The sequence below is a fragment of the Eschrichtius robustus genome, chromosome 19 (assembly GCF_028021215.1).
Source record: "Eschrichtius robustus isolate mEscRob2 chromosome 19, mEscRob2.pri, whole genome shotgun sequence".
Taxonomy (NCBI): domain Eukaryota; kingdom Metazoa; phylum Chordata; class Mammalia; order Artiodactyla; family Eschrichtiidae; genus Eschrichtius; species Eschrichtius robustus.
The window spans coordinates 56,259,473-56,279,485 of record NC_090842.1 but is presented as its reverse complement, the minus strand read 5'-3'; the positions used below and the strand labels follow the sequence as shown (position 1 = coordinate 56,279,485).

Below are 20,013 nucleotides of genomic sequence, written 5' to 3'. Positions count from 1 at the left end.
CAGAGGGGCTCGCTCCGGGCGTTGTTGGAGGCCGCGATGGCTCCTGGGAGTTGTAGTTCTTTGCCCTGTCTCGGCCCCCTCCTGTTTCCGGTGCCGTCACGGGGCAGAGCAGTCGGTGACAGTCCCGAGGGCCCCCGCCCCGCGCCCATGGCTGAGCCGGATCGTGAGTCGGGGGCCCTGGTGGGAGGGTCGGGCCGCGCCGGGGCCTGGCTGAGGGCTGCAGGCCCCGGGGCCCGAGGGCGGGCGTGGTGGGGCAGGAGATGGGGGCTGCATGGAGGGGAATGGGATTCAGGGGCCGTTGCAAAGTGATCCATATTGCTAGATTGGTGGGTTTCTGGGTCGCGAGATTTTAAGGGTCCGTTTGCCACGTCCCCCAGGTTACTAATGATCGCGTCTTTCTCTCACCTTAGTTGCTAAGGACCCCCGTTGCTAGAGACTTAGAATGCCGCGGTCCCGGTTGCTAAGGGTACCTGGTTGTTAGTGGGAACTGTAGGATGCTAGGGGACCCCTGGTGTCCCCTCCTATCTCTTCCTTCCTCTCCTAAACCTACCATCCTACCCTCCCTGCCCCCCACCACCCAACACCTCTTCCAGGCGGAGTATCTCTTCCTTTCTTCTCTCTTCCTTTCTACGCTTCCCTCTGCTTGTAAACCTAACTCTCCCCGCACACACTCACACACTACTGCGTCCTTCCTAACTCCTCCTAAATCTTCCCCCATACCCTGTATGCTTTACTTTCTTTTCCCTCTCCTAAACCTTCCCATCCCAGTCTCTTTGTCCCTCACTAACCACCTGTCCTCCCAGCACTCCCCACTCTGATAAGATCTGCTTTTCCCCATTCCCTCCCTCCATCTACTCCATTTTTACACTTCCACCCCAATATAACTAGGTTGGTGGGTCTTCTTGACCCCCTCTGCCCCCCGCTGCTTTGAAACCCTTCATTCCCCCTTAACCACTCCCTTCACCATAACCACATCTGCTCCCCCTCCTCCCCCAGCCTCTGACCCTCTGGAGACCCAGGCAGGGAAGGTGCAGGAGGCTCAGGTGAGATGGGGGGAAGGGTGGAGGGAAGGAGAGAGATGGACTTCCAACACCCCACCCGGGGGGAGGTGGCAGAGGGGAGACAGTTACCCCAGGGCCCTCAGCTCACTGCCCCTGTCCCTCACCCCACCTCCTGGTTCATCCTCCCGGGGAATGGTGGATTCTGGGGACTGTCAGAGAAGGGTGTGCAGCCTCAACCCCAGGCCTGCCCTTCCAAACTTTCCTTTCTCCTTGCCCTCCCCGTGCCCCCCATCCCTTCTGAACCTCATTTGCACTGGGCATGGAAGAGCTTTGGTCCCTGAACTCACAGATCTCACGGACAAGTGACTAGACAATGACCCTACGGGGTGATAATGAAAGTAGCTCAGGGCGCTTTGGGAGCCCAGAGTAAACTTTGTGGGGTCACACAGATTCCAGCCAATCCCTTTCCTGGAGGAATCCACAGGCTGATCTAGGAGTCAGACTGAGATACAGCACATGGTAGTTAGTGTAGAGTGATTTAGAATTTTCTTAGGCAAGGTGAGAAATGGTGTCCCAGGCAGAGGGTACAGCTTGTGCAAACACTGAGGGGCATGAAAGAATGTGATGTGTTTAGTAATCAGGTGGCTGGGGAGGTCAGCTAATTATATTCATGGTTAGCATTTATTGAGTACTTACTCCAGCCGGGTACTCTGCTTAGTGTTTGATGTGCCTCATCTCGTTTCATCTTCCCAGCATCCCTGTTGGGGGGCAAGGTCTACTGTAGCCATTTTATAGATCAGGAATTGGAAACAGAGTTGTTCGGTAACTTGTCCACTGTCCCTTGGCTAGAAGGGCAGCGACGGGTTTGCGACCCACGGCACCCGGCACATTGCCTCCCGGACGCTTCGCTGGAAGCGGGCTCACAGAGGCCCCACCAGCACCTCCAGCTCCCCCTCAGGCCGTGTTGCTCCCACGTGCTCAGCAGGGCCCTGAAATCCTTCCACAGAGCCTCACTGTCTGCAACCTGAAAGCGTGCCAGCCCACCCACAGACGCGAGTTCACAGTTCAGATGTAGGCCAGTGCAGAAGCTGTGACGAGAGCACGCCACAGATGCACGGCAGAGCCACACCGAGGGGATAAGAGCTTCCTGTCAGGCCGGGCTTCTCCCTCGCCTGGCTCCCAAAGCATGACCACTGTCAGGGGAAAAGGTTTAATGTGAAAAAGCGATCCTCAGTCCCAAAGAGAGAGACTCGAGGATGTAAATTGCAGCATTGTCTCATACAGAAAAACTGGAAACAGCCCGAACGGCTATCAGTTGATGAGTTAAATGAACTATAGTGCATCCTTACAATGCAACACTATGTAGCTGGTGGGTCTATGATACATTGTTTTGCGGAAAATGCAGGGTGCAGCATCGTACCGTGGTATGACCCATTTCTGGGGAAATAATGAGTTTTACCCGCAGAGACAAAATCTGGAGTAATTACCATTGTACTGTTAATAATAGTGGTTAGCTTGAAGGGGGGGAACGGGATGGGGGTTGTGGGTGAGGGAATCATGAGGCAAGTGCCCCCAAGTTATACATTGTCTAATGGTCAAAGTTTTTGTGCAGCTTACACAATCCGAAAGTAATGAAAAGTTTTCACTATGTTTGGAAGGGAGGTTTCTATTCAAAAAGGCTTGGAACCAGAGTTGTGAGTGGAGAGGGGTTGTTGGAGGGGTGTTAAACAGGAGAGCGAATCGGTTAGATTTTTTTTTTTTTTTTTTTTTTTGGCTGCACCACTCGGCTTGCGGGATCTTAGTTCCCTGACCAGGGATTGAACCCAGGCCCTTGGCAGTAAGATCGCGTAGTCCTGACCACTGGACTGCCAGGGAGTTCCCCAGAATTGCATTTCTACGAGGTCCATTGCAGGGCCCAGGCCTGGTCTAGCACACCGCACAGCAGGTGTCCATTTGTTCAGCGGTGGATAGTTCTGGAACTCCCGCCAAGTGCCAGACCCTGTTCTCGGTGCTGGGCATCCAGCGGCGACGACGAAAAATCCCAGCCTTCTTGGAGCTGACATCATGGTAGACTCCATAGATGTTCGTGGTCAGATGATTAGACTGGAGAAGCCCCAGAGAAGGGCCTTTGAAGTGGAGGGGAGCGGGCCGACCCAGGCAGGCCGTCACACAGAGGGCGGTAGAGTAGATCGGAGGTGAAGACTGAGGCTGGGAGCCTAGGGGGCAGGTCGGGGCAGGACCCCTGGGAGGACAGGCTGGACCCTGTGGAGCCCTGGAGAGGGGACGTGTTACGGCAGGAGGGCAGGGGAGGGAGGCAGGAGGCGTCTGGCAGACCGGGGGCCGGAAGCCACACTGAGATGGGGCCCAGGAGGAGGAGCAGGTTTGGGGGAGATGCTGAGGCCAGTTTGGGACGCGGTGGGAGTGAGGGACCGGGGGTCACTTAGAAGGAGGCATCCAGGAGGCTGCGGGAACCCTGGATCTGGGGGACAGGCCAGTGGCGTGGATGAGGCCGACCAGGGAAGGTGGACAGAGGAACTAGGGAGGGCCCAGGACAGAGTCCCAGACCCTCAATTTGGGAGTCTGGCTGAGGGGAGGAGTCGATAAAGGAGATGGAAGGGTTGGAAAGGTGGAGTGGGGGGCTTCAGGCCGGAGGGCTGACGGCCGCAGGGTGAGGACCGAGACGTTACTCACAGGAGTGACTTAGGTGAGGAGGGCTGCAGGGCTGCTGGCCAGGGCAGGGGACAAGAGGGGTTGTGAGGCGAGGCCGTGGACTCTGGGAGGTGAGGAGAACAATGGCCAGTGCTTCCTGAGCGATCACCACCACACACCCGCCCTAGGGCTGATCTGAGCACCTCCCAGAGGTGAACTCACTTCATCTCACAGTAGCCCTCTGAGGTGAGTGTCCTCTGAGCTCCATTTCTAAGAGGAGGAGCTCGGAGACTCAGAAACACAAAGTCACCCACTGGAGACTGCGCCCCCTGCGAGTAGCAGAGCTGGGTTTCCCAGCACAGGCAGCCTGTCCCAGAGCCCACACACTGGCCCCCAGCGCTGTCCCCTCCACCCCTCACTTCCTCGGGCCCAGCTCCCAGCCAGAGCCTTTTCCCCAAACCCGGGTGTCACCCCCCCTTCCCTCCCTCCCTAACCCCACTTCTGGGGCCTGATCACCCCACCCCCACCCCTTCCAGGACTCAGATTCAGACACTGAGGGAGGAGCGGCTGGCGGAGAAGGAGAGAGTGAGTATCTTCCTTGGGAGCACGGTTCTGGGGGGCGGTTTAGGGCAGGGATCTGGGTGCTCACCTCCGCCAGGGGTGACATTCAAGGTATGTGATAACAGACGCAGCGCCAGCGCCTGGAGGCCCCTGACCGGGCCAGGCATTGAGCTCTTAGTCGCGGGAAGGCGGCGGGGCCCCAGGGCTGGGCAGGGGCACTCGGGGCCTCTGGGCACCCTGACTGAGCACCCACGCACGCGGCTGCTGTCTCTCTTCTTTTTGGCCAGTGGACTTCCTGCGGAATTTCTTCTCCCAGACACTGGGCCTGGGCACCCAGAAGGAGCGTCTGCTGGACGAGTTAACCCTGGAAGGGGTGACCCGCTACATGCAGAGTGAGCGCTGTGAGTCCTCTGCCTGCACTGGGCCCCTTCCCCTCTCCTGGCCCCGAGTGGCTTAGCCCCAGCCATTCACAACTTTCGTCTGCAAGTCACAAGAACCTCAACTCAAACTGGCTTACGGCAAAAAGGGAGTGTGTTGATCCTGTAACGGAAACCCCGCTTTAATCATGGCCGGATTCAGCGGCTTCCATTGCTGTCGTCAAAAATCTGAACCCTCTCTGGTGCAGCTCTTCTCTGTGTTGGGGTCAAGTTTGCTCCTGGCAGTGGCAAATACAAGTTCCACCGGCCTAATGGCTCCCACTGAAGAGAGCATCTTTCTCCCAGTAGTTCAGGCAAAAGAGCAGAGATCGACTCCAATTGGCCCAGGTTGGGTCACATTCCTACCCCTGAACCAATCACCGTGTCTCTGATTGGCCAGGCCTGTTTGACAGAATGAAGATGCTAATAATAGTAATTGCCTTATAGGGTTATGAGGGGGTTACATAAATTCATAGATGTAAATGCCTGGAACCGGGCCTGGAACAGAGCAAGAGCTGCGTAAGTGTTCCCTGTGACGATTATGACAGGAGGCTTGTTTCAGGTGTGGTGTAGAGGTGCCTCTTTACGGGGTCACCATGTAATTTATATTTCTTGCCACGAGTTGAGGTCACCAGAGTCTGAGAAACCGAGCCCTCGGCAGTCCTCGACTAGAACAATCCACTCTTTGAGGGTCCTGAACAGCCTTTTGTTGAGGACGTCTTCTCCGGTTTCCCTGTCCTCCAGCCGCTGCCATCTCTCCTGGGGCAGCCAGGCCTGCCGTCGTGAGCCTCCCTCTCCCAGGGCAGGCCAGGCAGCTGTCTGCAGCCATCTCTTGGCTTGGGTGGGCCCCCAAGAGAACGAAGGCAGTGGCATCAAAGCTCTCATTCCTTCTGTCCTCCTGCACCTGGGTTTTAGGATAATTGACTCATGAGGGCGCCTATGAGGGGATAATAATAAATAATAACAATGGGGACTTGCATGGCGGTCCGTTGGTTAAGACTTCGCCTTCCAATGCAGGGGGGTATGTATGGGTTCGATCCCTGGTTGGGGAGCTGAGATCCCGCATGCCTCACGGCCAAAAAACCAAAACATAAAACAGAAGCAATATTGTAACAAATTCAATAAAGACTTTAAAAATGGTCCACACCGGGCTTCCCTGGTGGCGCAGTGGTTGGGAATCTGCCTGCTAATGCAGGGGACACGGGTTCGCGCCCTGGTCTGGGAAGATCCCACATGCCACGGAGCAAGTAGGCCCGTGAGCCACAACTACTGAGCCTGCGCATCTGGAACCTGTGCTCCGCAACAAAAGAGGCCACAATAGTGAGAGGTCCGCGCACCGCGATGAAGAGTGGCCCCCGCTTGCCGCAACTACAGGAAGCCCTAGCACAGAAACAAAGACCCAACATAGTAATCAATCAATCAATAAATAAATCTTTAAAAAAAAAAAAACAAAAAAAACCAAAATGGTCCACACCAAAAAAATCTTTAAAAAAAAAAAAAATAATAATAACAATGAATTGAGCTCTCGCCGTTTGCCAGGCACTGGGCCAGGCACTTGACAGGCGTCCCCGCCTTTGATCTTCACATGATACCTGTGAGGAGTGATCTGGACAAAGGAGGAAACTGGGGCGCAGGGAGGCTGTGACCTGGTACAGGGTCACACTTCTGGCAACAGGCAGAATCAGGGCTCGACGGCAGGCCGCCTGAATCCAGGGCGCACACTCCCTTCCACATGGCCCCTGCTGGGTCCACTGGGCCTAGTCCAATGGCATCCCGAGACGAAGCCAAGGGCTGTGGCTGTGGCAGGCCTCAGCCTTTGTCACCCTTGCTGTCCTCCTTTGCATAGAACACCCCAGAGGCGCCCGGTTTACAGGCGCCTCACACCCGTGTCTGTCCATCAGCTGATGGGCAGATGCCAAGGGTGCTGCGTGGCAGGGCTGCCAGCCAGCCAGCCAGCCACTGAAGAGGCAGCTGGGCTATTTCTGCACAGCCCCACGTCCTTGTGAAGTGATGCCACCCCTACCACGCCTCCCCATCTTCTTTTCTGAAAGCTGGTGACAGTGGGGGAGCAAAGCACTTATAGGTATACGAATCATGGGGCTAAAGAAGTTGAGTACGAGTGACTTGAAGAATCATCAGTGCTGGGCACTGATCTAAGCTTCACAGGGATGAATTCATTCTCTCAGCAGCCCTGCGAGGTCGGTACTGTGATTACGCCCATTTTACAGAGCAGGAAGCTAAAGCCCAGAGTGGTGATCTGAACTAAGACGCCCCCGCTGGTGTGCAGAAGAACTAGGATTGGAAGCCCTTTTCCACTCTGCTGCTCACTGGGCATGGGCTGAGAGTGGCCAGTCTTTGGTCTTCACCTGAAAATTACCAGACTTCCAGTGGCTGACGTGCATTTGATTATGGAGGGAAGGAATAGGATGAAGGAATGTGTATCATATGCTAGAAATAGATGGCCATCCAAGACTGTGTCCAAAAGATGAGGGGTGGCCAGAGATTTTTTCACAATAACCTGCAGCTCTTCCGGGGGAACCCCCCACCCCACCCCTCTCACTAAGATCTCATGCATTTTTGTCTAGATCTAGCTAGGAGAAATTTCTCTCCAAGTGGCCTTTTCTTGAATCTTTTTTTTTTTATTATTTTTTTTTATTTTTAGCTGTGTTGGGTCTTCGTTTCGTGCGAGGGCTTTCTCTAGTTGCGGCAAGCGGGGGCCACTCTTCATCGCGGTGCGCGGGCCTCTCACTATCGCGGCCCCTCCCGTTGCGGGGCACAGGCTCCAGATGCGCAGGCTCAGCAGTTGTGGCTCACGGGCCCAGTGTTCCACGGCATGTGGGATCTTCCCAGACCAGGGCTCGAACCCGTGTCCCCTGCATTAGCAGGCAGATTCTCAACCACTGCGCCACCAGGGAAGCCCCCCTTTTCTTGAATCTTACTACATTGGTATAATTTCCTTTTTTTAAATATAAATTTATTTATTTATTTTGGCTACGTTGGGTCTTCGTTGCTACGCGTGGGCTTTCTCTACTTGCGGTTTGTTGCAGTGCTCATGAGAACATTGTGGTGGCTTCTCTCGTTGCGGAGCACAGGCTCTAGGCACGCGGGCTTCAGTAGTTGTGGCACGCGGGCAGTAGTTGTAGCTCGCGAGCTCTAGAGCGCAGGCTCAGTAGTTGTAGCGCACAGGCTTAGTTGCTCCGTGACATGTGGGATCTTCCCAGACCAGGGCTCGGACCCATGTCCCCTGCATTGGCAGGCGGATTCTTAACCACTGTGCCACCAGGGAAGTCCCCATTGGTATAATTTCAAACAGTGGATTCTTTGACCCCATGCTGGCTCTTCCATCAGTCACCTGTGTGACCCCTTCCCCTATCTGAGCCTCAGTTTCCTCATCTATAAAGTGGGATGTTAACACCTCCCTCCTTGAGATGGTTGGGAGAGCCATTCAGGGATCTGAAATGCTTGCCCCAGGGCCAGGCACAGAGTAAACGGCTTCAGAGACTGTGATGGGTGGTATTATTTAAGGGTAAGAAAGGGAAGGGGAAACTTTGGTCTTTTAATGTAATCATTACATCCAGTCTGTGATGATATATTTGATTATTAGACAGCAGTGCCACTAATAAGTTGTCAGAAGTTCATTGTAAACATCAGTTCAGTACTTAGTTTATGGCAAAGACAACTGTCTTAAGATAAATGGCTCATATTTTGGTGCAGTGTTTGATGTTCAAAACAAAATGTTACAACAATAAACGAACCTAAACTGAAAAAAAAAAAAAAAAACCACGCTGCATAAACTCTTCTCCTCCAGGTCGCAGGGTTATCTGTTTGGTGGGAGCTGGAATCTCCACTTGTAAGTGCCCCCCTCCCCCAAGAGAACTCCCTGGTTGGGGTCGCCCCTTCAAGGAGCTGGGGAGGAGCCGTATGGGGGCCCTTGCCTGGGAGGGTCAGTGTGGTAGGGAAGGGGCCAAGGTCCCTCATCGATTGATTGCCCGCTGCCACTCCTCCCCCAGCCGCGGGCATCCCTGACTTCCGCTCCCCAAACACGGGCCTCTACGCCAACCTGGAGAAATACCATCTTCCTTACCCGGAGGCCATCTTTGAGATTAGCTACTTCAAGGTACATGTCCCGCAGGGAGGAACGTCTGTAATGGGGGTGGGGGGTGGAGGCGTGGCCGCCTCTGTCCAGCTCTCATCTCACCTGCCCTCCGGCTCTCTCTCCCACAGAAACATCCAGAGCCCTTCTTTGCCCTCGCCAAGGAACTCTATCCTGGGCAGTTCAAGGTGAGCTCTCTTTTGTGGAGGCGGGGACAGGAAAGGTTGGGGGCCAGCAGGCATGGGAAAGCCCCTCCAGGGCCCTTCAGACAAATATCATATAGCCATTAAACACATGGGCTCTGGGGAAGTTCCCTGGTGGCCTAGTGGTTAGGATTCCGGGCTTTCACTGCCGTGGCCCGGGTTCAATCCCTGGTTGGGGAACTGAGATCCTGCAAGCCGTGTGGCACCATCCAAAAAAATATATATATATATACATGGGCTCCGGGCCCAGACTGCCTGGGTCCAAGTCCTGGTCCCCCATTTCCTGCTCTTGTGTCCTTGAGCCTCAGTTTTCCCTTATGTAAAATGAAGCTGATAATAATCCATGAGAAAGGGTTGTCGTGAGGCTTAAATGAGTTAACGATACATGTAAGAGCCCAGACTCAAGAGCCAGTCCTCTCTGTGCAAACCCCAACTCCACAACCTGGGTGACTTTGGCAAGACAGTCACCCTCTCTGTGCCTCAGTTCCCTCACCTGTGAAATGGGGATAACGAAGGTGCGCACCTCACGAGGTCGGTGTGACGATTCCGTGAGGGAAAACAGGCGTGGTGCCTAGGACAGTTCCCGGCACACGGCGGTGCGCGGCCAGTGTCCTCTGTCTTCATCGGCACTGCCATGATTGCTCCCCTCCAGCCCACCATCTGCCACTACTTCATCCGCCTGCTGAAGGAGAAGGGGCTGCTCCTGCGCTGCTACACGCAGGTAGGTGGGACCGCGGGCATCCTGGGAGGAAGAGCGCGGGCTGGAGGGGCCCGAGAGCTCAGGCCACGGCTTCTCTGTCACGTGACCTGCAGTGACTCACATCCCCTCTCTCAGCCTCAGTTTCCCTTTCGATAAAACAGAGGCCAGAACAGCTTCGCCCTCTCAGGCGAGAGGTGGTGATGTGGCAGTGACCTCCCTCAGGGCCATCCCAGGAGTACTTCTCTGAGCAGACACTATTGGCACCATAGATTTCGTATTTGGCAGGGCTTTCCAGCAGATGACTCCAAACTGAGTTGGTCTAATATGATCAGTACACCTGACAGTTTTCCGGCTGGTGGCTGTAAACTCTTAAGGAAGGGGCACTATTTTTTTGTGTGTGGGGGGCACCTTTTAAAAATATATGTATTTATTTATTTATTTGGTTGTGCTAGGTCTTAGTTGTGGCAGGCGGGCTCCTTAGTTGCAGCTTGCTGGCTTATTAGTTACGGCACACCGGCTCCTTAGTTGCAGCAGGCGGGCTCCTTAGTTGTGGCATGCATGTGGGATCTAGTTCCCCAACCAGGGATCGAACCCCGGCCCCCTGCATTGGGAGCGTGGAGTCTTAACCACTGCACCACCTGGGAAGTCCTGGGACACCCTTTTATAATTTGCACAAAGGCCTTGTGCGTACCGTGGAACCATGGCTCATACATGTCAGGTGCTTGGCTGAGGGCCTTGCCCGGGTGTCCTCAGGGAAGGACAGCTCACACTGTTGGCTTCTTAGTTGGTGAGCCTTTTAGGGTCTTGCACCCCTAATAGTGAAAAATGTTTGCACCTCTACCTTTGTTTCATAAATACGTATTGAAATTACATGATGTACTATAGGCCTGATACCATGCCTGCTCTAATTCATACCTCAGAACCCAAAATTATAAAATAGAGAGAGAACACATGGGTAGAAATAGGTGTTCTATTATTTTCTTCCTGCGCCTGGCAATCTGGAGCCTGCAGCCTCAGAAGTTGCCACCAGGGGGAGGATGAATTCTTTGTAGGTCCAGAATTCTCAAGTGGGGTACGTGCTCCCACCCAGGGCTGGCGCTCCCACCCAGGGCTGGTGCTCCCACCCACGGCTGGCAGGGGAGGGGTGGCCTCCTCCTTCCAGGAGGAGCCCCAGCTCAGAATAAACCTGACCTTTCTTCCCAGAGAGTCAGTTTTTTCCATGAGATGTGACTCAGACTTGATACGAACAGCACACCTGAAGCCAAATGCCTTCATGAAATCCTCACCATAGCCCTGCTGGCAAACCTGTTTGTAAGCTTCTGTCCCAATGTTTAGTGAGTGCCAACCCAGTGCCAGGCCCTGCAGGCAGTGAACGGAGGGAGCAGACATCCCTGCCCTCCTGGAACTGACAGTGTAGTGTGGGGAGAGACAACGGACGAGATGGGTGAGTTGCGTATCTGCTCTGATGCTGAGGGGTCTCTGGAGCGCAGCTGAGCAGGAAAGGGGAATCAAGCTCCGTGTGTGCGTGCGGCGTCGGGGCTGCGGTAGTGAACAGGATGTCAGGGAAGGCCTCACTGAGAAGCAGGACATTTAAACAGAGACCTGTAGGAGGGGAGGGGGGAGCCATGGGATCACCTGTGGAGGGAGAGTGCATTCCAGGCAAAGGGAACAGCCAGTCCAGAGGTCCTGAGGGGAGACTGCATTTGGCGTGTTCAAGAAGCTGGATCTGGACTTCCCTGTGGTCCAGCGGTTAAGACTCCACGCTCTCAATGCAGGGGGCCCAGGTTCGATCCCTGGTCAGGGAACTAGATCCCACATGCCACAGCTAAGACCCGGCACAGCCGAATAAATAAATATTTAAAAAAAGAAAGAAGAAGAAGAAGAAGCAGCTGGATCTGAGTGAGCAAGGAGGACAGTAGTAGGAGAAGATGGAGGAGACGAGGTCAGGGAGGTGACAGGGGTGGACCATGTGGGGGCTTGGGGGCCACAGGGAGGGCTTTGTCCTTTCCCCTGAGTGAGATGGAACCACAGGAGGGCTCTGAGCAGGGCAGGGACGTGACCTGTCCCAGGTGTTCACAGGGTCCCTCTGGCTGCGTGAGGGGGGCAGACTGTGGGAGCAGTGGGGGGCGGGTACCAAGACCAGGGAGGCGGCTGCAGTGATGGTCCAAGCAGGAGAGGATGGAGGCTGGGCCAGGGAGGGGGCTGTTTAAGGGGAGAAGTGGGCGGCTTAGGAACCCGTTTTGAAGGTGGAGCCGGCAGGACTTGCCAATGGGTTGAATGTGAAACAATTCATGAGAGAAGGAAAGGAGTCAGGGATGACTGGCTCCCTCTCAGCCTGAGCACCTGCTGCCTTTTATTGAGATGGTGGGACATGCAGGCGTGGGGGGCAGAGGAGGAGCTTGGCTGAAGGCATGTCGAGGTTGAGATGCCCATTAGACAACCACGTGGGGACATGGGCAGACAGCTGGACACAGGAGTCTGGACTCGAGCTGGAGAGCAGCAGATAGACAATGTTTAAACCCTCCAGACAGGATGAGATCACAGGGGTCCCAGCACGAGAAGCCCAGGCCCAGGACCAAGTGGCTCATCGGGGCTGCTCAGCGGGCTCGCTTCCCAGCTCTGTCTGAGGCAGAACCCCCTGCCCCAACCACGAAAGCACACCAGCTGTAGGCTATTTTTAGACGAAAGCCAACACCAATGCGTTGTGAGGTCAGCGTGAAATGTGGTGGCATTTCCCCCCAGTTGCAATTCTTCATGTGTGGATTTAAGCACGCATACATATTCAGAATGGCACATTACGTAACGTAGACAAAGGTGGAAAGAATTTTTCCAGTCTCACGTTTCATGAAACCTTTTTTTTCTTTTTCAAACTCATCACCCTCTTCTTTAACCTCAGCCACTGTTTGAGTCACTGACCCAGTTTTCTGGAACACACTGTCTTCACGTCTTTCTGAATTGTGCCGATGCAGCACTTTCGAAGCCACGCACGATGCTATTTTTATCTCAAGACACAAGTATCCATTCAAACATGAGAACAGTTGTCGCCTTCATTCATGTCACTGTGATCTCCTCAGCAAACCAGCTTATCGCTCTTTTAAATCTATATCTATGGCATTTACATCATACATAGGGTTTGTACTTGGCTTTCTTTCATTTAAGCCCTGTCTGGAAGATTCTTCCATATCTGCACTCACATAGCAGCTTCATGCTTTTTTTTTTTTTTTTTTTTTGGCTGCGTTGGGTCTTCGTTGCTGCAGGTGGGCTTTCTCTAGTTGCGGCGAGCGGGGGCTACTCTTTGTTGCAGTGCGCATGAGAACCTTGTGGTGGCTTCTCTTGTTGTGGAGCATGGGCTCTAGGCGCGCGGGCTTCAGTAGTTGTGGCTCGCAGGCTCTAGAGCGCAGGCCCGGTAGTTGTGGCGCACGGGCTTAGTTACTCCACGGCATGTGGGATCTTCCCAGACTAGGGCTCAAACCCATGTCCCCTGCATTGGCAGGTGGATTCTTAACCACGGTGCCACCAGGGAAGTCCCAGCTTCATGCTTTTTAAAAGCATGTCAGAGACGTGATGTCTTGAAACCAGAAGTGAGCCAAGGTTTAAAATTCAAGAGATTGCAGATGACAACCCAGGCATCAGGCTCCTCTTGAAAATCGGGAAGAGCTGGCTGAACCTGGGTGGCTTTCTTGGGGGGAAAGTGGTTGGCTGGAGCTGAGTGGCCGCTGCCCACCTTGCCCAGGGCCCGCCTCCTCACCATGCCCTCTTTCCTGCCTGATGCTGAGGCCAGACGTCAGTTGCTGTGTGTTGCCATGCGTTCATTGCTGCTTGGCCTTTATAGCGAACCTCTTGGGCCAAATTCCCCAACCCCAGCTTCCCTCCCTGGGGGCCACTGCTGCTGCCTACTTCTTGGGTCTCCTTTGAAGATATTCCATACTTAGGCAAGCAAATACACAAATTCATATATTGATTTTTTCACATCCTGTACCCACTGCCTTTGTGCTTTGGGCCTTCTAACATCTTGGAGAGATCCTTGCATACCACTACATACGGGTTGACCGCATTCATTTTTGTTTGTTTGTGGTTTCTCCATCAAAAGTGGCATCAAGGGAATTCCCTGGTGGTCCAGTGGTTAGGACTCTGTGCTTTCACTGCTGAGAGTGTGGGTTCGACCCCTGGCCAGGGAACTAAGGTCCTGCAAGCCGCACAGCATGGCAAAAAAAAAAAAAAAAAAAAAGTGACATCAAAGGGTAACACAGAGGCATGTAGGTAGACCTTTGACGTGCCATTTAGTTATTTGCATGCACACTGCTTACTTACGTGTCAGGGAGTTGGTAAACTAAGTCAAGAAACAAAGGCAAAACTAGCATTTCTAGTAAAGGGGGGAGAGGGAAAGCCACAGAGAGTCTGGGAACAGTGACTCTTGTCTGCATGTTTTGGGGATAAACTGATGGCTGGCTGGGAGCAGAGAGGGCAGTTGGGGCTGTCTGCCCTTGAAAGGGAACCCTTTCAGTTGTTCACGGAGCCTCCAGGAAACCTCGTCGGGTCAGCTGTGGGCTGCATATGCCCGGCCATCTCTGTAACATCTGCCAGTGTCCTCCAGCAGCACCTGCCTCAGCAGCATTCCTCGTGCGCAAGCAAAAGGTGCTCCAGAGGGGCTGGAGAAAGCGCAAATGTCTATGTGGAAGAGAAGAATATTCTTGCCTGTTGAATAAGGAAATTATCTTTGTCTGAAAAGACTACAAGTTAATATACTATCTATGCAGCAGACCATAGTAAGGTTAAGTAGGAAAACAGTGTGATGAAAACCCAAAAAACCCTCCTGATTCATTGATTTATGTTAATGCCTGGCCAGGGCTGCCACAGACAGCTGTGCAGGTTGGGTACTGCACAAGGATGCCATATCTGAGGCGGCTGCGTTTACAGTGGAGACACTAGAGATTAGTACGTTTATTTCACCAAATTTCTGGCAGGTGCCACTAGAGTGTGTGGTTCTAACAAAACACATTTGCAGCAAAACGGAAGCAAAGTGGCCCAAATTTGCCAGGGCTGGTTGGTGGCAGTGGGTCTGGGCTCATAGACATTTGAGTTTGGGCCCCTGCCTTTAAGTGTCCATGACTTACCTTTTCAGAGGCACCATCAGGATGAACAGAAGAGTTTTAGACACACCCTGCCCCCTTGCTTCTCCCTCCCTCCCTTCTCCCCTGTCCCACTTGCTTTTCTCAGCCGCAACTCCTGGCTCTGCCTCCTGCCCCCTGGGGGGTGTGGTTCGCTCCTGACCCTCTCTCCTCCATCTCTCCCTCCAGAACATAGACACCCTGGAGCGAGTGGCGGGGCTGGAGGCCGAGGACCTGGTGGAGGCCCACGGCACCTTCTACACGTCTCACTGCATCAGCCCCGTCTGCCGGCAGGAGTACACGCTAAGCTGGATGAAAGGTGAGGGGCTGGAGGTGATTATCCCCGAGGGCAGGCCTCCCGTCCCCTGTCTGCTCCCCAGCGCCAGGGACAGGGTCTCCACGCGTGGATAACGGCAGCCCCCAGAGATTTGAGGTGGCAGTGGGGGTTCATTTCTCCCGACACCACCTCACAGCCAGGTTATGACGGATGCAGACTCCGGACACAGAGACGTGCGTTAGCAGACAGGCCCCCACGTGGTCATACAACCTGTTCTGTGAGGTCCTGAAACCCTAGCTCTTTGTCCTTTGGGTGCTCTGACCCCGTCTTACATGAGGGGCTCATCCAGGCAAGCGCAACTACACTCTAAGAAGAGCAGAAGTATCTGAGAGAACTTTCTGGGGTGTGGGGAATGTTCCATATCTGCACGGTCCAACACGGCAGCCACTTGCTATATGGGGCTATTGAGCTCTTAAAATGTGGCTAATGTGACCGAGGAACTGAATTTTTAACTTTCTTTAATTTGTATTAATTAAAATTTAAAAGCCACATGTGGCTCTAACCAGCATACTGGACGGCACTGCCCCAGAGGCACAGGATTCAACCAGCCCATCAGCTGGATGCAGGCGAGCAGAGGCCGTGGCGTGTGAAGCTGGGCACAGCCTTGGTTAGGAACGAAGACGGGGCGGGGGGGGGGTGCTGTCCTTAAGGATGCAAACTCCAGGGCTTGCTAAAGTCATCGGCCCTGTTCATGCATGGGCGGAGTGTCCAAAAAGAGAAGGAGGGAAAAAAAAATCCAGCCAATCCACATTTCTTGAATGCCAGTGAGAGCCGATTTCTGACATCCATTGTGCTAATTGAGAAGCCACTTATTTCATCCATGGAAACCCATTTCTGACATTCTTTATGCTGATTTCACAAAGCCTGTGGTGTCCGTGTGTGATAAGGACAGCTGCAGTGCTGATAGTAGGGCCTCTGGCGTGTGGCCCTTCTGACCACGTGCCAGCTGACCGCCCCTGGGGTGAGGATTCCTGAATAGCCCAAGTGCACGCAGCTGGGGGTGATGTACAATTAACATTACCCCACTGTTTCTCTTACAGCAGTAGCACAAGCATCACCCGCAAAATGTCATGTACTGTCAATGCAAAAATATTTTCAAGTAAATGACAGACCTTAAAGCAGTGCTCTGTAAATATTTGTTGAAGGATTGAGTGAATAGTTGAATGAACAAGCCAGGATTCTGTGGGTTGCAAGTGACAGAATGCTTTCAAGCTTCCTTAATCAATAAGCAATGAGAAGGAGGATTGTCATAAGCATGGGGTGTGCGTGGGGACAGGGGTGGGTCTGTCACAGAGCCCAAGAGTGGGAAGCACCTGCACCTAAGGTTTTGTCCCCGTCCCAGCATCATCTGCATAATTCTTCCCTCTCTGCCGTTAGGCCTGGCACCTACCAGGCCTCTCTGACCCACGATGAAGTAGGGCTGCCCTCAAAGACCCACTGGACGAGCTTCACTCCCAAGTCCAGATTCCCCAGGTCGGGGGTTGGTGGAACCCAGCGGCCCCTTTTAGGGGCGAGTGTCTGCTCATTTGTTTGTTCATTTAATAGCTATAGGCTGGTGCTGGGAGCCACCCCAGGAATCTTGGGGGCGGGGAAGGGACAGCTGTCTAAGAAGGGAGGTCCTTCCTGAGCAGGGCAAACACCCCAGGAGGCCCACCCGGTGACTGAGGTGTGTTTGTGTTGACAGTGAAGGAAGGGTGGGGTGGGCAGGCAGGCTGCAGCCCCAGCCCAAGGCCTCTTACCTCCTCCTCTCCTTCCCTGTTCCCCACGCCCAGAGAAGATCTTCTCCGAGGCGACTCCCAAGTGTGAGAAATGTCGGAGTGTGGTGAAGCCCGGTGAGCCTTGGGGCCAGGGACCAACCGAGGTAGACTCAGGCTGGGACCCCCTCAGCCACTAACCCCTTCCCAAGAAGGCCACGCTCCCTATCCATCCATCCACCCCGGTCACCCTCTCTCCCTGACCAGTGCCCGGAGTCTGCCCCAGGGAGAGTGGGTACCATAGCCCCTAGCCTGCCCCCAGTGCTCCACACTCCCGCCCCAGCCCTGGGGTCCGCCTTCTCTTCCTGCCTGTTGTCTCCCTCCCTCCCTGTCTCTGCCCCCTGCTTTTTCACCGTCTCTATCTCTCTCTGTGTCTGTCTGTCCATCTGTCTCCACCTCAGATATCGTGTTCTTCGGCGAGAACCTCCCAGCGCGTTTCTTTTCCTGCCTGCAGTCAGTAAGTGTACCCGCCGCGCCCCACATCTCGGTCCACACGGGGGCAGCCGGGGTCCTGCCCTGGGGAAGGTGGCTTCCGCAAGTAGCTGCGGGTGGGCTTGCGGCGGGGGACGGGGGCCGGCAGCCCAGCCTCACTGTCCGCTCCCCCTTCACAGGACTTCCTGAAGGTGGACCTCCTCATCATCATGGGCACCTCCCTGCAGGTGCAGCCCTTCGCATCCCTTATCAGCAAGTAGGTTGGGGGTCAGGGCCATGGGGGGCTGCTGGGCACTGGGGGAGCCGGGACAGGCCCTCACCTCTCAGCTCGCCCTCCGCCAGGGCACCCCTCTCCACGCCACGCCTGCTCATCAACAAGGAGAAGACTGGCCAGGTGAGTGCTTTTAGTCACACCCTGCCACCCCTGCACAGGGGCCCCACATTGCCTCCCCCCGGCCTCCTCGGGAACCAGGGGACAGGTCTCTGGGGAATCCCGATACTTTGGACCCCTCGGCTCAGACCTAAGGATTCTGGAATCCACAGGGGTCAGGTTCCAGGCTGCCCTGACTCCAGGATTCCACAGGCCTCTGTGTCATTCACCCTTTTTTTTTTTTTTTAATTTATTTATTTATTATTTATTTTTGGCTGCGTTGGGTCTTTGTTGCTGCGCGTGGGCTTTCTTTAGTGGCGGTGAGCGGGGGCTACTCTTTGTGGCGGTGCGCGGGCTTCTCATTGCAGTGGCTTCTCTCGTTGTGGAGCACGGGCTCTAGGCGAGCGGGCTCAGTAGTTGTGGCTCGCCGGCTGTAGAGCACAGGCTCAGTAGTTGTGGCGCACGGGCTTAGTTGCTCCACGGCATGTGGGATCTTCCTGGACCAGGGCTCGAACCCGTGTCCCCTGCATTGGCAGGCAGATTCTTAACCACTGCACCGCCAGGGAAGTCCCTCATTCACTTTTTGAACGAGTGACAGAACCCCAGGTCAAAGCGACTTAAGCCAAAACGAGAATGTCGTGCTTCCCGTGACTGAAGAGTCCGGGCTAGCTGGCCCCTGGGCCTGCAGCAGTGCTGTCAGGAGTTACCCGCTCCCTCTCTTGGCTCTCTTTTCCTGAGGTAGCTTCACTCCCAGGCAGGGGCTCCCTCCTGGGGACAGATGTTTCTCCAACAGGCAAAAAACGTACGGTGTGCCAGATGCCGTGCTTAGCATTTCCTCTGTATTAACCCGCTGACAGTACAACCCTAGGAGTGGGTTTGATGATCACCCCCACTCTACAGAGAAAGAAACTGACGTTCAGAGAGGCCAGGCCACTTGAGCAAAGTCACAGAGCTGGGATTCCAACCCAAGCCACCTGGCTCCAGGGTCTGTGCTCCTAGCTCCCCCCGACTCCACCCCCTTCCCCACAGACTGACCCTTTCCTCGGGATGATGATGGGCCTCGGAGGAGGCATGGACTTCGACTCCAAGAAGGCCTACAGGTGAGGCCCCCCCGCGGCAGTGGGGGGGCAGTGGAGCCTTCAAGGGACAGGGCCAAGGTGGGAGGGAGGGCACGAAGGCACAGGACAGGGCAGAGCCGGCAGGGCCCTGGGACAAGGCTGGGAGCTCTGACTCTCACCCGCCCACAGGGACGTGGCCTGGCTGGGTGACTGCGACCAGGGCTGCCTGGCCCTTGCCGACCTCCTCGGATGGAAGGTGAGGAGCCTGGGCCACCCCAGCCCACCCTGAGCCCAGTCCCTGGACCCCCGTCCCACAGGTCCTCTGACCTTATGATGCGTGATGACCTCTGACCTCTGTGAACTTTGCCCCCTGCAGAAGGAGCTGGAGGACCTTGTCCGGAAGGAGCATGCCAGCATAGATGCCCAGTCGGGGTCGGGGACTCCCAACCCCACCACTTCAGCTTCCTCCAGGGAGTCTCCACCTCCTGCCAAGGAGGAGGCCAGGACCACGGAGGGAGAGAAACCCCAGTGACAGACGCATCTCCCAGGCAGGACGCCCAGCTTTGGGACAGCTGAGCCCCAGCCAGGCCTGGCCCCCTCTAACTTACAGCTCTTTTCTGGGGAGCTCAGAACATTTCCTGAATCTACTAACTACTCCCTCCCAAAACTGGGGTCCCAGCACCCCTGACCCCAGCGAATCTCTAACATTCTTAGGGGCTGAGGCTTGGGCAGCCGGTCTCTAAGAGCCCGCAGCCCCTAATCACCCCTAGGGCCAAGGATCAGCCTCCCCTAATCTCTAACTGCTCAGGGGGCCAGGGGTACCTCCAAACTGCTAACTGTCCCAGGACGAGAGCCCCAGGGCCCCCATGCTCTCTACTGTTCCCAGGGGCTTGGGACCAAGTAGACGAAGTCTAACCTACCCTGGGTGGGGAGGTGCGCCCTCCAAACATAACTCACACCCGGTGGGGGGGATCCAAGCCTCAAGGCCTCCCAAGTCTCTGCCTACAACTCCCAAAGTGGGTGCTAGGCCCCCTCACTCAGGACCCGCTCCCCAGGCGGGGGTGGGCAGATGGTGTCGCTTATTAGAGACAAATTAAAAACAAAAAACAACTAACCATCAGCTGTCTGGCCTCGCTGTTCTTTCCTGTGGGCCCACAGGGAAGCTGCCGGAGGAAGGGGGTTAGACCTTGGGCCGCTAAGGAGACAAGAACATCCACAGGCTCTTATGAGAAAGAGTGAAGGGTGCCGAGGGGACTCCTGGGGCCATGGGAGCCTCACGGTTCTTACCCCTGGACTCCCAGACTGCCAGGGTCCCTTCCTCCAAAGCCCGG

At 55.0% G+C, this 20,013-nt stretch overlaps 1 protein-coding gene across 2 annotated transcripts; it reads left to right on the top strand.

Moving 5' to 3' along the window:
• Positions 1-63: 63 nt before the first annotated feature.
• SIRT2 (sirtuin 2) lies at positions 64-19,797 on the top strand. Of its 2 annotated transcripts, XM_068527755.1 has the most exons (16): positions 64-163; positions 997-1,043; positions 4,187-4,235; positions 4,499-4,612; positions 8,436-8,477; positions 8,638-8,744; positions 8,852-8,908; positions 9,576-9,644; positions 14,921-15,050; positions 16,841-16,900; positions 17,224-17,279; positions 17,434-17,510; positions 17,597-17,648; positions 18,654-18,724; positions 18,872-18,938; positions 19,059-19,797. In XM_068527755.1, exons 1-16 carry the CDS (start codon positions 148-150, stop codon positions 19,212-19,214), a joined length of 1,170 nt encoding a protein of 389 aa, XP_068383856.1. In that variant the 5' UTR covers positions 64-147; the 3' UTR covers positions 19,215-19,797. The 2 variants fall into 2 exon arrangements, with proteins under 2 accessions (XP_068383856.1, XP_068383857.1); XM_068527756.1 differs by lacking the exon at positions 997-1,043 and having other exon boundaries at positions 129-163.
• The last annotated feature ends 216 nt before the right edge of the window (positions 19,798-20,013 follow it).